Source organism: Carcharodon carcharias, chromosome 6, assembly GCF_017639515.1.
Source record: "Carcharodon carcharias isolate sCarCar2 chromosome 6, sCarCar2.pri, whole genome shotgun sequence".
Lineage (NCBI taxonomy): Eukaryota > Metazoa > Chordata > Chondrichthyes > Lamniformes > Lamnidae > Carcharodon > Carcharodon carcharias.
This window is the reverse complement of record NC_054472.1, coordinates 144316004-144332298: the sequence shown is the minus strand read 5'-3', so window position 1 is coordinate 144332298 and position 16295 is coordinate 144316004. Positions and strand designations below refer to the sequence as shown.

At 43.5% G+C, this 16295-nt stretch overlaps 1 protein-coding gene across 1 annotated transcript in view; it reads right to left on the bottom strand.

Moving 5' to 3' along the window:
- Nucleotides 1–16295, bottom strand: part of dhx30 (DEAH (Asp-Glu-Ala-His) box helicase 30) — a 132219-nt gene that overhangs the window by 813 nt on the left and 115111 nt on the right. Inside the window, exons 17-18 of the mRNA XM_041190463.1 lie at nucleotides 15115–15218; nucleotides 13870–14009 (exon numbers count right to left, since the gene is read on the bottom strand). Of these exons, the coding sequence (XP_041046397.1) occupies nucleotides 13870–14009; nucleotides 15115–15218 (244 nt within the window). The remainder of the gene's footprint in view (nucleotides 1–13869; nucleotides 14010–15114; nucleotides 15219–16295) is intronic.

The following is a 16295-nucleotide window of genomic DNA, read 5'->3' as shown; positions in this document are numbered from 1 at the left end:
ACTGACACGTGAGAAATACCTGACCTACCTACCTACCTACCTACCTAATCCCATTTACAAGTACTTTTTAAAGGTTGTGAGGCAACACACCGTCACCACCCTCTGGGTAAAAAAGTTTTTCCTCATATCCCCCCTAAACCTCCTGACCCTCACCTTGAACTTATGTCCCCTCATGACTGACCCTTCAACTAAGAGGAACAGCTGCTCCCTTTCCACTCTATCCATGCCCCTCATAATCTTGTACACCTCGATCAGGTCACCCCTCAGTCTTCTCTGCTCCAATGAAAACAACCAAGTCTATCCAACCTCTCTTCATCACTTAAATGTTTCATCCCAGGCAACATCCTGGTGAATCTTCTCTGCACCCCCTCCAGTGCAATCATATCCTTCCTATAATGTGGCGACCAGTACTCCAGCTGTGGCCTCACCAAGGTTCTATACAACTCCAACATGATCTCTCTACTTTTGTAATCTATGCCTCGATTGATAAAGGCAAGTGTCCCATATGCCTTTTTCACCACCCCACTAACATGCTCCTCCATCTTCAGAGATCTATATCACATATGCCAAGATCCCTTTGTTCCTCAGGACTTCCTAGTGTCATGCCGTTCATTGAATACTTCCTTGTCAAATTACTCCTTCCAAAGTGTTTCACCTCACACTTTTCAGGGTTAAATTCCATCTGTCACTTATCTGCCCATTTGACCATCCCGTCTATATCTTCCTGTAGCCCAAGACACTCAACCTAACTGTTAAGCACCCGGCCAATCTTTGTGTCATCCACAAACTTGCTAATCCTCCCCCCTCAAAGTTATCTATGTCGTTTATATAAATGTCGGATAATAGGGGACTTAGCACAGATCCCTGCAGTACGCCACTGGGCACTGGCTTCCAGTCACTAAAGCATCCTTCTGTCATCACCCTCTGTCTCCTACAACTAAGCCGATTTTGAATCCACCTCATCAAATTACCTGTACCCCATGTGCATTTGCCTTCTTTATAAGGCTCCCATGTGGGACCTTGTCAAAGGCTTTGCTGAAATCCATATAAACTACATCAACTACACTACCCTCATCTACACACCTGATCACCTCCTCAAAAAATTCAATCAAATTTGTTAGGCATGACCTCCCTCTGACAAAGCCTTACTAACTATCCCTGATCAAACCTTGCCTCTCCAAGTGCAGATAGATTCTCTCATGCAGAATTTTCTCCAATAGTTTCCCTACTACTGATGTGAGACTCACAGGCCTGTAGTTCCCTGGCTTCTCTCTCTACAACCCTTCTTAAATAACGGAACCACATTAGCTATTCTCCAGTCCTCTGCCACCTCCCCTCTGGCCAGAGCGGAATTAAAAATTTGGGTCAGAGCCCCTGTGATCTCCTCCCTTGCCTCCCTCAGCAGTCTGGGACACAAATCATCCAGACCTAGAGATTTGTCCATTTTTAAGCCTGCCAACACCTCCAATACCTTGTCACTCCCTACATGAATATGCTCAAGAACCTCGCAGTCTCTCTCTGAGTTCGATACCTTCATCCTCATTCTCTTGGGTGAAGACGGGTGTGAAGTATTTGTTCAACACTCTACCAATGTCCTCTGGCTCCACCCACAGATTGCCCCCTTGGTCCCTAATGGGCCCTACTCTTTCCCTGGTTATCCTCTTGCCATTGATATACTTATAGAATATCTTGGGATTTTCCCTACTTTTACCAGCCAGAGCTATCTCATATCCCCACTTTGCTCTCCTAATTGCTTTCTTAAGCTCCACACTGCACTTTCTGTACTTCACTAATCCCTCCACTGATTTGCTCCCCTTGTACCTGATAAAAGCCCCTCTTTTCCTTCTCATGGTATCCTGAACATCTCTGGTCATCCATGGTTCTCTGGGTTTGTTACTCCTTCCTATCACCCTAGAGGGAACATGTTGAGCCTGTACCCTCCCCATTTCCTTTTTGAATGCCCCCCACTGCTCCTCCGAAGATTTCCTCACAAGTAGCTGTTCCCAGTCTACCTTGGTCAGATCCTACCTTATTTTACTAAAATCCGCTCTCCCTTAAGCCAAAACATTTTTTTGCAACTTGTCAATTTCTTTGTCCATACAAGCTTAAATTGTACCATGTTGTGGTCGCTATCACTAAAATGCTCCCCCACCACCACCTCAGCCACCTGTCCGGCTTCATTCCCCAGAATTAGGTCCAGCACTGCATCGTCTCTTGTTGGACCCTCTACATATTGACCTAAAAAGTTCTCCTGTACACATTTCAAGAAATCCACTCCATCCAAGCTCTTAACACTATGTCTATCCCAATTAATGTTGGGAAAGTTGAAATCACCTAATATAATTACCCTATTGTTATTGTTTTTATACACCTCCGCAAATTGTGCACATATTTGCTCCTCAATTTCTGCTGACTATCTGAGGGTCTATAATAAACACCTAAGAACGTGGCTGCCCCTTTTTTATTCCTAAACTCTACCCACAAAGCTTCATTCGATGCTCCCTCCAAGATATCATCTCTCCTTACTGCAGTAACTGACTCCTTAACTGATAATGCAATGCCTCCTCCTCTTTTAACCCCTCTCCTGTCTCGCCTGAAGATTCTATATTCCGGAATATTGAGCTGCGAATCCTGCCCCTCCCTCAACCACGTGTCATTGAAGACTACTATATCACAATTCCGTGTGTCAATCCTCACTCTTAATTCATCCGTTTTACCAGTAATACTCCTGGCATTAAAGTAGAGGCCATCCAGCCTTGCCTTACTCCCTTGATACTTAATGCGGCTGTACTCTCTTTGACTTGATTGTTTTACTGTATTATGATGTGTCCCTATTCTAACATTCTGTATCCCCGACATGCCGAATTAGTTTAAACTCCTCGCAACAGCACTAGCAAACCTGCCCGCAAGGATGTTAGTCCCGCTCTGGTTCAGATGTAGAACGTCCCGCTTGTACAGGTCCCACCTTCCCCAGAAACAGTCCCAGTGGTCCAGGAATCTAAAACCCTCCCTCCTGTACCAACTCTTAGGCCACGTATTCAGCTGCGCTATTCTCCTATTTCTGAGCTCACTAGCACATGGCACTGGGAATAATCCAGAAATTACAACCCGAGAGGTCTTGCTTTTTAGTCTACTGCCTAACTCCCTGAATTCTTGACGCAAGACCTCATCCCTTTTTCTACCTATGTCATTAGTACCAACATGTATCGTAACCTCTGCTTTATCAGCCTCTCCCTTCAGGATGCCCTGCAGCCATTCAGTGACATCCCAGACCCTGGCACCAGGGAGGCAACACACCATCCTGGAGTCATGTTGATGGCCGCAGTAGCGTCTATCTGTTCCCCTGACTATAGAATTCCCTATTACTATTGCTATTTCTCTCTTCCTCCCCTCCTGTACAGACAGGCTGCATGTGGTGCCAGAAGCTTGGCTCTGTCTGCACTAACCAGTGCCCTTATCAGTCTCCAAAATGGAATACCGATTTGCGAGTGGGACCCCAGGGGATTCTTGGACTGCCTGGAGGTCATCCATTCCCTTCCTTCCTCAAGTCCCTTCATCTGCAATGTGACCACCTCTCTAAACATGCTATCCACGATGCTCTCAGACTCGCAGATGCTCCACAGTGTCCCCAGCCGCCGTTCCAGCTCTGAAACCTGAGCTTCCAGGAGCTGCAGCTGGACACACTTCCTGCACACATGCTGGTCCTGGGCACAGGAAACATTCCCGGCTTCCCACATGTAGCACGAGGAGCACACCATGGCTTTGAGCTCTCCTGCCATGACTTTTCCCTTTAAATTAAACCTTTTAAATCAATTACTCTAGGGCCCTTCTTGCCTGATCCTCGTTACTAAAGAATATACAAACTATAAACCACAAAAATACCTTAAACTATAAGCAATGAAGGTAGTAAATACTTACCTGACCTTACCCACTACTTACCAGTCATTCCTTTCCCTTGTTGCCTCTACTGCTGCAGCAGAGCAAGACCACTCTCTGAAGATTTAAGAAGTGTGGATAGCAAAGAAAAAAAATGCAAAGAGCACCTCTTCTCCACTGCACCGAATTCCCACTGTACACCAAATTGCCAATACCCACACTCACTCTGCCTGTGTCTCACTCAGGATGAGCTTTCTCCCCTGTTCGTGTGCAAGCACATTGTAGTCAATAAGCACTCAATAACTAGCAAAGCCAAAACAAATTTGTGTTAAACAGTATGATTCTCAGGTAACCGGTTCTTTCATCAGTCTAACCTGTACTTTACACTCAAAACACTTGCAACTTAGGGAGCCCATTCTTCGTTCCTCTATCCAGAATGAGCCTAAAATCCTCCCATTGCAGCTTTCAGATAGTTCTTCAAAGCTTTGAAGTTTTCACCTCCACTGTTCTTTCCTGGCGTCTATTCCATTTGTTCATCAGTACTTTTGAAGAGCTCCTTCATCCCAGTACCCTGTATAACTCAAGCTGTTCTCTGCAAACAGCCTAAGTTTTAAAAAAAAATTGTTCATGTGATGTGAGCACTGCTGACAAGGTCAGCATTTGTTGTCCTTGAGAAGGTGGTGGTGAACTGCTGCAGTCCATGTGGTGTAGGAACACCTAGAGTGATGCTAGTGGGGGAGTTCTAGGATGCTGAACCAGCTATAGTGAAGGAATAACAATATTGTTCCAACTCAGAATGGTGTGTGGCTTGGCGAGGAACTTGCAGATGGTGGTGTTCACATGTGTTTGCTGCCCTTGTTCTTCTCAATGGTAGAGGTTGCAGGTTTGAAAGGTTATGTTGAAGGAAGCTTGGTGAGTTGTTGCAGTGCATCTTGTAAATGGTACACATTGAAGCCACTGGGTGGCAGTGGTGGAGGGAGTGCCAATCAAGCGGGCTGCTTTATCCTAGATGGTGTCAAGCTTTGAGTGCTGTTGGCACTGCACTCATCCAAGCAAGTGGAGAGTATTCCATCACTCTCCTGACTTGTGCTTTGTAGACGGAGGACAGATTTTGGAGAGTGAGGATCTGAGTTACTTGTTGAAGAAATTATCAACTTCTGACCTGCTCTTGTAGACACTGTATTTATACGGCTGGTCCAGTTCAGTTGCTGGTCAATGGTAGCCCCCAAGGTGTTGGTGGTGAGGTATTCAGCGATCATAATGCTGTTGAGTGTCAAGGAGAGATTGCTAGATTCTCTCTTGTTGGAGATGTCCATTGCCTGGCACTTGTGTGGCACGAATGTTAGTTGCCACTTATCAGCCCAAGTCTGAACATCGTCCAGGTCTTTCTGCATATGGACATGGACTGCTTCAGTATCTGAGGAGTCGCAAATGGTCTTGAATGTTGTGCAATCATCAGCAAACATCCCCACTTCAGATATTATGAAGGAGGCAAGATGGTTGAGCCTAGGACACTATCTTAAGAAACTCCTGCAGCAATGTCCTGGGACTGAGATGAATGGCTTTCAACAACCAAACTATCTTGCTTTGTGCTAGGCATGACTCCAACAAGTGGAGAGATACCACCTGATTTCCATTGTCTTAAATTTTACTAGGGCTCTTTGATACCACACTTGGTCCTTGATGTTAAGGACTCTCACTTTTCAAATTCAGTTCTTTTGTTCATGTTTGAGTCAAGTCTGTAATGAGGTTTGGAGCAGAGTGGCCCTTTTGGAAACCAAATTGAGCATCGGTGAGGTTATTGCTTTATAAGTGCCACCTGATAATATATCTTCCATCATTTTGCTGATGATCCAGAGTAGATGATTGGATGGTAGTTCCAAAAAAATTTCCAATTGTCAGGTAGATGCTAGTGTCGTAGCTGCACTGGAACAACTTGGCACAGGATGTTGTCAGGGGCTAAGGCCTTTCCTGTATCCAGTGTCTTCAGCTGTTTCTTGCTACCATGTGGAATGAATCGAATTGTCTAAAGACTGGTCTCTGTGATGCTGGGGACCTCAGAAAGAGGCCAAGATGGATCATTCACTCAGCATTTCTGGCTGAAGAGGTTGCAAACACTTCAACCATGTCTTTTGCACTGAAATCAGAACATAGGAACAGGAGAAGGCCGTTCAGCCTGTCAAGCCTGCTCCACCATTCAATACGATCATGGCTGATCAAACACTTCTATGCCTTTTCCCAAACTATCCCCATAACCCATTACGTTATTGTTAATCAAGAAATCTATCAATCTCTACCTCAAACATACTGAGCTTCCATGGTCCCCTGGGGTAGAGAATTCCAAAGATTCACAACCCTCTGAGTAAAGGAATTTTTCATCATCTCGGTCCTATCAGGCTTCCCCCTGATTTTGAAATTGTGTCCCCTGGTTCTGGACTCCCCAAACAGGGGAGACATCTTACCTGCATCTACCCTGTCTATGCCTTTAACTATTTTGTAGGTTTCAATGAGATCACCTCTCATTCTTCGAAACTCTGGGGAAACTGGGTCTGTATTCTCTAATCTCTCTTCATCCCCAGTCCCGCCATCCCCAGAACAAAACTGGTGAATCTTCGTTGCACTCCCTCTATGGCAATAATATCCTGTCTGAGGTAAGGGGACCAAAACTGCACACACTAGTCCAGGTAAGGTCTAAGCAAGCTTCTATACAATTGAAGCAAGACTTGACTACTCCTTTACTCAAATCCACTTGCGATAAAGGCTAACATTCCATTAGCCTTCCTAATTGACTGCTGCACTGGCATGTTAGCTTCCAGTGACTTATGGACAAAGATACCCAGGTCTGTTTGTGCATTTACACTTTCTAATCATTTAGGAAATACTCTGCACATCTGTGCCTTCTACCAAAGTGGATAACCTCACATTTTTCCACATTATAATCCATCTGCCACGTTCTTGCCCGCTCACTGGGCTGAATTTTCCCACCACTTGGGGGGGGAAGTTGAAGGGCGAGCGCGTACAGGCGTGCTACCAATCGGCGCCCCTGATCGGAGGCACCATGTGACATCTGCACAGAAGCGCAATGCGCTCCAAATGCAGGCGGGGGGCATTTCCAAAATCGAGAGTGCGCTCTTTCGCGCATGCACACGAAAGAGCGCGCTCATCTCCCTGAGGCTAAGTGCAGCCTCAGGGAGATCGGCTGTAAATGTAAAATAGAAAAATAAAATTTAAAATTTCCCTTACATGTCCCCTCATGTGCCAATGTCACATGAGTTGGGACATGTCCATAATTTTTACAAAACCTTTACTAAAATTTTTTAAAGACGACATGAAACCTCATCCCGCCCATGGATAAGGTTTCATGTTTTTTCTAGTTCCCGCTGGGGCTCTTGGCCTGCCCGCCAACCTTAAGGTTGGATGCAGGTCCATTAATTACTTGACCCTGTCAATGGCCTCAATTGGCCATTGACAGGTCAGCGGGCGCGCAGCTGATTTTGCTGGGCTCCTGCCTTCCTGAAAATTTAAATGAGGCGCGATGACGGGTGTTCCCCCCCAACATCACCGCGCGTCATTTTATGCATCGGCGAGTGGGCCTCGCCACTGCTCGCCGACTCGTAAAATTCTGCCCACTAAGTCTGTCCAAATCCTCCTCTAGCCACTTTACATCTTCCTCACAACACACGTTCCTGCCTAGCTTTATCACCCGTGAACTTGGAAATATTACATTTGGCCCCCACATCCAAATCGTTGATATATATTGTGAACAGCTGGGGCCCAAGTACTAAACCTTGCGGTACCCCAGTAGTGACTTCTAGTGACAACCTGCCAATGCAAGAATGACCCATTAATTTTCTGCTTGTTAGCCAATCCTTAATCCATGCCAGTATATTGCCTTCTATCTCATGTGCTTTTATTTTGCTAATCAACCTCCTGTAGGGACTTTATCAAAAGCCTTCTGAAAATCCAAGTATATTACGTCCATTGACTCTCCTTTATCAATTATGTTAGTAACATCCTCAAAAAATTCCAGCAAGTTTTTCAAACATGTTTTCCCATTCGCAAATCCATGCTGACTATGCCCGATCAGACCATGATTATCCAAGTATCCATTTATCACATCCTTTGTAATAGATACAAACATTTTCCCTGCTACAGATGTAAGGTTAACAGGTCTGTAGTTCCCTGTTTCCTCTCTCCCTCTCTTAAATAGTGGGGTGACATTTGCTACCTTCCAATTTTCAGGAACTATTCCAGTATCTATAGAATTTTGGAAAATAATCATCAATGCATCCACTATCTTTATTGCAACCTCTTTCAACACTCTGGGATGCAGAATATCAGGACCAAGGGATTTATCAACTTTTAGTTCCGTTAATTTCTTCAATACATTCTTCTTATTGATACTAATTTCCTTCAACGCCTCAGTCTCCCTCGTCCCTTGGATCCCTAAATCTGGGAGATTTCCTGTATCTTCCTCGTGAAAACAGACACAAAGTAATCATTTAGTGCCCTTAACTTTGTCTTTTTGACATCATTCCGCATTTGAAGCATGCTCAATGCTCTGCTTTGTTTCTCCTGCCTTCTGGTCTCACTACTACTTCCTGTTACCAACTTTACTTTCTTCCAATTTGGGCCACCCCTCAGGTTCCCACCCCCCTGACAAGCTAGTTTAAACACACCCCAACAGGACGAGCAAATCAAGTGCATCAGTCCCAGTCCTGTTAAGATTTAACCCGTCCAGCTTGTACAGATCCCCGCTGCCCCAATGTAGAGGAGACCACATTGGGAGCAACGAATGCAGTAGACTAAGTTGGGGGAAATGCAAGTGAAATGCTGCTTCACTTGAAAGGAGTGTTTGGGTCCTTGGACGGTGAGGAGAGAGGAAGTGAAGGGGCAGGTGTTGCATCTTTTGCGTGCCAATGGGGTGGTGCCATAGGAGGGGGTTGAGGAGTAGGGGGTGATGGAGGAGTGGACCAGGGTGTCCCAGAGGGAGCGATCCCTACGGAATGCCGATAGAGGGGGTGAAGGGAAGATGTGTTTGGTGGTGGCATCAATTATGGGGTTTATAAGATTGTTATATTTTGGGACTGCATCTTTAACTTAAAATAAAATGAAGAGGACAGGTTGTCTGCCTGACAACAAGCCTGGGTAGTTTGATTGTCAGAGATCAAAAGGGAGCCAGATTGTTTTCTTGAGAAAAAGGTACAAAGTGTTTACGCTTGGAGACAATGGCAGCAGCCTGTGTGCTAACAATGGATACACTGAGAGTCTCCAAAGTCCCAGAAAAGCTTAAGAATATCAGGTTTTAAACAGTTGTGCTTTAAACTGTCCACTTAGTCAAATTCTCTTAATTTTGGAACTATCAAGGATAACTAGACAACATCTCTGCTTGGATACAAGGCCCACATGGTACACGTTGCTGTGGTGATGGGCTTTGAGATGGGAAGGATACAGGGAAAGTAATTGTGAATCAGGTTACAGGCTTCCCTAAAACATCACTGTTCATCACAGACAGGTGAGTCTGCCAGGGTCCAGGAGAGGGAGAGGAGCTATAGGCAGCAAGATGCTATGGTTCACCGAGCCAGAATATGGGTGGAAGCTTGCACTTGGATTGGAAAGACCAAACCATGGGGGAGTTAAAACAAGGCTAGAGGATTTGGCTAGCCTTAGCTAGAGGGAGGATCTCCAGTAATACTCTCACCATGAAGGATAGTTTTGGGATTAGAAGCTAACAGGCTGAGAAAGGAAATGATCAGAAGTAAACCCTCAGGAGCTAAGAATCATTCTGGACTGATTTGGGAGGACTGAATGTCCACTTAAAGGACTGTGTAATGTATACTTCTCAAGTGTGTTTTTCGGTTGTCCTAAAAATAAGGAAGGTGTTCCATTCTGTGGTTTAAAGTATAAGTTGACAACAAACAATGTTTAATCCAGAGTGTTTTTAGTATTTTGTTACTGTAAATGGCTTAAAAAAAATAAATCATTGTCATCCTTTCAGCTATTAACTGGAAGTTCAAATTTCTTTTCAAAAGTTATTGGTCTCTATCAAGACCATAACACTTGGTGATACTTCCCTCTTTCTGTCCCATTCCTACAGGAACATAGGAGCAGGAGAAGGCCATTCAGTCCATCGAGCCGAATCCACCATTCAAACAGATCACGGCTGATCATCTACCTCAATGCCACTTCTCCCCACTATCCCCATATGCCTTGATGTTATTAGTATCCACAGCCCTCTGAGGCAGAGAATTCCAAAGATTCACAACTCTCTGACTGAAGAAATTCCTTCTCATCCATGTCTTAAATGGCCCCTTATTCTAAGACTGCATCCCTGGTTCTAGACTCACCAGCCAGGGGAAACATCCTATATCAATCTATCCTGTAAATTTCAATGGGATCACCTCTCATTCTTCGAAAGTCTAGAGAATACAGGCCCAGTTTCCTCAATCTCTCATAAACCGCCATTCCAGGTGCACCTCCATTGCACTCTCTCTATGGCAAGTATATACTTCCTTAGATAAGGAGACCAAAACGGTACATAATACTCCATGTGTGATCTCAGTAAGGCTCTATACAATTGCAGCAAGGCATCTTTATTCCTGTACTCAAATCCCCTCCAATGAAGGCCAAAATACCAATTGCCTTCCTAATTGCTTGCTGCACCAGCATGCTAGCTTTTAGTGACTCATGTACAAGGACACCCCCAGGTCCCTTTGGACATCAACACTTCCTAACCTCTATCCATTTAAGAAATACTCTGTCTTTCTATTTTTCCTACCAACGTGGATAACTTCACACTTATTCACATTATATTCCAACTGCCATGTTCTTTCCCACTCACCTATCCTGTCCAAATCCCCTTGAAGCCTCCTTGAATTCTCCTCACAACTTACTTTCTCACCTAGTTTTGTGTCATCAGCAAATTTGGAAATATTACATTTGGTCCTCACATCCAAATCATTCATATAGATTGTGAACAGCTGTGGCCGAAGTACTGATCCTTGCTGTACCCCACTAGTAGCAGCCTGCCACTCTGAGAATGACCCATTTAGTCCTACTACTCTGTTTTCTGTCTGTTAACCAATTCACGATCCATACCAGTATATTACCCACAATCCCATGTGCTTTAATTTTATTTACCAACCTCTTGTGCGGGACTTTATCAAAAGCCTCCTGAAAATCCAAGTACACCATATCAATTGGTTCTCCTTATCTATTTTACAAGTAACATCCTCAGAACTCCACCAGGTTTGTCAAACACGATTTCCAATTCATAAATCCGTGTTGACTTTCTGGGTAATATTATTTTCTAAGTGTCTGGTTATCACATCCTTTATAATAGATTATAACATTTTCCCTACTACTGACGTCAAACTAACAACTCTGTAGTTCTAGAAACATAGAAAATAGGAGCAATTTTTTCTCACCCTCCCTCATATAGTGGCATTACATTTGCCACATTCCAGTCTGCAAGAACCTTTCCAGAATCTACAGAATTTTTGAAGATAACCACCAATGCATCCATTATCTCTATAGCCACCAACATTCTGGGATGCTGCTCATTTGGTCAAGGGGATTTATCAACCTTCAATCCAATTAATTTTGAGTACTACCTCTTTATTAATAGTAATTTATTTCAGTTTATCTTTTTCACAAATCCCTTGGTTCCCTGGTATTTCTGGGAGATTTTCTGCTTATTTCACCGTGTAGACAAATACAAAGTAATTGTTTCATTTCTCTGCCATTTCCCTATTCTCCATTATAAATTCTCCTGTCTCCAACTATAATGGACCCACATTTATCCTCGCTAATCTTTTCCTTTTCACATACCGAAAGAAGCTTTGGACAGTCTGCCTTTATGTTCCTCCCTAGCTTATATTCATATTCTCTTTTCTCTTTCTATATCAGTTTCTTGGTTCTACTTTGTTGGATTCTAAATTGCTCCTTGTCCTCGGCCTTACCACTTTTCCTGGCAACCTTATAAGCCGCTTCCTTGAATCTAATGCAACCTTTAACTTTTTTTGTTAGCCGCAGTTGATTCATCTTTCCTGTTGGGTTTTTGTGCCTTAGAGGAATGCATATTTGTTGTAGAACATCTAATACTTCTTTAAAAGATACTTCCCTATCAATGTCAAATCTTTTCATATATTTTCCAATCCACCGTGGCCAACTTCCTCTTCATACCTTCATAGTTTCCTTTGTTCAGACTTAAGATCCTAGTTTCAGAATGAACTATATCACTTTCAAACTTAATGTAACATGCTATCATTACATTCTAGAATATTCTATCATATTATGGTCACCATTTCCTAAAAAGGTTTCGTTAAAGCAAAGTTATTAATTAGCCCTTTCTCGTTACATAATACTAAATCTAAAATAGCCTGATCCCGAGTTGGTTCTTCAATGTACTGGTCCAGAAATCCATCTGGTACACACTGCAGGATTTAATCCTCACCAGCATTAGTGCTAATTAGGCTTAACCAGTCCGTATATAAATTAAAATTGTTCATTATTACTGTATTACCTATGTTACATGCACATCTAACTTCCTGATTTATACCATGCCCAACATTAGCACTACAGTTTGGTGGCCTACAAACAACTCCCAACAATGTTTGCTGCTTCTTGCTGTTTCTTAGCTCCACCTAAACCGATTCTACATCTTGACCCTTCAGTCTAAGATCCTGTCTCATAAATGTACTGATCTCATCCCTTATTAACAGTGCTACTCCACCTACTTTTCTTTTTTGCCTATCCTTCCGAAATGATGGATATTCAGTTCCTAGTATTGGTCACCACGTAACCACGTCTCTGTAATGGCAATTAAATCACACTCATTTACCTCCATTTGTGCCTTCAAAACATCTGCCTTGTTCCATATGCTGTGTGCATTCAGATAGAGTGCCCTTAACATTGTCTTTTCAACATTATTCTGCATTCTGATCCTATTTGATGCTTGCCTTCACTTCATTTGCCTGTGTGTTTTATTAACCCCACAATGGAGGTTATCCTATGGTTTCGCTGAGCTATCCCTACGCCCCTTTCTAAAGGCTGATGTGTTATTAGCTAGTTTCCACCCCTTTTGCTCCCTTTGCAGTTAACTAAACAGATCATTGAGTGACTGTCAGGCTCTGGTTGCAGATTATTTTTGACCAGCTGTAGAGGAAACAAAATGATTGGCCATCATATCTGCGCTGTTGCCCAATCAGTAGACTGAATACCAGGCTTCAAGTCAACGAACTTCAGGCAACTCACTTAAAATGCATAAGCCAATATAAAAACTCGAGAGCAGTCTTCTTCGGTTGAAATCCTGGCCCGATCACTTGGTCTCGCATGGTAGAGGCCCACAGTTATATTTCCCTCTTCCCCATCTTGTCCTGAAGGCTATGACTTGTACATAGACATACGTGTGTGTGTATGCAGGAGGTTCTCTGATACCTCATTCAAGTGGCTTTGACCCTAGACAGTGAACATTGGCAGCTCCTAATATCTTTGGCTCAATATCCATTTTTGTCTGATTACACTCGTGAAGCACAGTAAAACAACAATTTGTTGTCAAAATTTGATTGTGGGGGACTCTGAACCAAGCTCAGTCTTATCCCCAACCATAGTCATTGGATTGTGATCAGAAACAGGAACCTTGTTTGGTTTGTCCTCTCCCTAGCTCAGGGACACCGAGGCCAATTACAGCCCTTCTGTGCCCAAAGCTGAGATCAGGCAACGTGTCAAAGGCCAGGAATTGAAGCAGAGACTAGCTGGCCCATATATCTCCTGTCCCCATCATTGAGTCCGACAGTAGGTTAGCTTTGCAGGATTTGTTTATAATTATAAAAGATTCCAAAAAGCGTGGAAGCTTTGACATTTAAACCCATGGCAGGTCTTCGGCCAGTGAAAGCATCCACCAGGAAATTGCATGGGATCTCTCTACAGCCTGCAGCTGAATCGTGCTACTTCACCAGAAATGTAAAATGGGACCCTCGCCGCAACACTTACCCTTGATATTGATGTCACAATCTGGAAGCATCAGCAGAGCCAGTGGATGGACCATGGAGGAGTCACGGACAAAGACATTTCCATTGGATTTCACAGCCGTGAAATAGGTCAGCCAACGGCTTTTAAAATATTCCTCGTTCCTGAGAATGGATTACAAACTGCATTAGCACAGATCAGGGAACACAGTTTCCTACTGTTCCTGACATTGAGATGGGGCTCTGGAAAAGGGGCAAGCGAGAACTCCCTGCTCCTCTCTGAATCACATATTCAATCTTTGACATCATTTTAAGCAGATGGATGGAGTTTTAGTTTAGTAACTTACCTGAACAATAGCAATTCTCAAAATGTGGGCACCTCTGGCAAGGCTGGCATTTATTTCCCATCCCTCGTTGCTCTTTAGAAGGTGGTGGGTAGTTTTTTTTTTGCAGTTTGCATGACTGAGCAGTTTGCTAGGCCATTTCAAAGGCAAGTTAAGATCAACCACTTTGAGGTGGGACTGGGGAGTAGAATCACTAAAGGCCAGAGTGTGTAGGAACAGATTTTCTTATGAGAACATTAGTGAATCAATTTGACAGCTTCATCACCACTTTACCTAATACCAGTTTGTTTTAAACTGAATTCAAATTCTTAGATTGCCAAGGTGGAATTTATACTCCTGTTCAGTAACATAATCTTTACTGTACCCATTTTGGATTTCTGACTTGGAGGCATTATCAACAACAACTGAACAAACAAACCTAGAGAGTTGGCAGCATCGGCGGGGAAGAAAAAAGTTGACGTTTCAAGTCGTCATTTTGTTCTGTTGAAGGGTCATGAGGACTCGAAACGTCAACTCTTTTCTTCTCCGCCAATGCTGCCAGACCTGCTGAGTTTTTCCAGGTAATTCTGTTTTTGTTTTGGATTTCCAGCATCCTCAGTTTTTTGTTTTTATTTTTGTTTTTAAACCTAGAGAGTTATTTATTTATTAGGTCATATAATTGCATTCACCAATTCGTCTTAACACACTTGTCCAAGGAGTGATGGGGGACAAGGACAGTCCCACTGCTCAATATAGCTGAGATTGAGCACTTTGTTCAATGGGGTAAAATGTAATTAGCTTTCCAATAACTTGCATTAGATGATGCAACATTCATGCTTTACAAAGCTATGCATCTAAAGTAAGCAGTGCCACAAGAGATCTTCTGGTATGCAACAAACACCTTCAGCACTTCTCTTCCTCTCCACCCCACACATATCATAACTTGCCTGTTGACAGTAGATCTGTGCAGCAAAACTTGGCCACTTTTAGTACGGTAGACCAGACTGTTGGGTTTAAATTTTCCCTCTTTGGTGACTTTTCCATGTCTCAGCTGCAAAGCAAACAGGAGAAAAAGTGGCAGGCTTTATAAAAAGGGTAGCGAGCCTGGGGTCCAAAATATAAAAACAAGAGCCTCTTAAACCTGTTGCACCATTCAGGTAAATCATATTTGAATCAGCTTCACTTAACAGATTTTGCTTCATGTCCCTTAAAAACCCTTACAGCACATAAACTTATTCTGAGTCTTGAAATTTCAATAGGCCAAGCATCAATAGCCTTTTGGGACGAGTTTCAGATTTACTCAATATTTCACAATCTCACAGTGCAGAAGAGGCCCTTCGGCCCATCGAGCCTGCGCCGACACATGAGAAACACCTGACCTACCTACCTAATCCCATTTACCAGCACTTGGCCCATAGCCTTGAATGTTATGACATGCCAAGTGCTCATCCAGGTACTTTTTAAAGGATGTGAGGCAACCCACCTCCACCGCCCTCCCAGCCAGGAAGTGCATTCCAGACCGTCACCACCCTCTGGGTAAAAAAGTTTTTCCTCATATCCCCCCTAAACTTCCTGCCCCTCACCTTGAACTTATGTCCCCTTGTGACTGACCCTTTAACTAAGGGGAACAGCTGCTCTCTATCCACCCTGTCCATGCCCCTCATAATCTTGTATACCTTGATCAAGTCGCCCCTTAGTCTTCTCTGCTCGAATGAAAACAATCCAAGTCAATCCAACCTCTCCTCATAACTTAAATGTTTCATCCCAGGCAACATCCTGGTGAATCTTCTCTGCAGCCCCTCCAGTGCAATCACATCCTTCTTATAATGTGGCGACCAGAACTGCACACAGTACACCAGCTGTGGCTTCACCAATGTTCTACACAACTCCAACATGACCTACCTACTTTTGTAATCTATGCCTCGATTGATAAAAGCAAGTGCCCCATATGCCTTTTTCACCACCCCACTAACATGCCCCTCTGCCTTCAGAGATCTATGGACACACAGGCCAATGTACCTTTGTTTCTCAGAACTTCCTAGTGTCATGCCATTCATTGAATACTTCCTTGTCAAATTACTCCTTCCAAAGTGTATCACCTCACACTTTTCAGGGTTAAATTCCATCT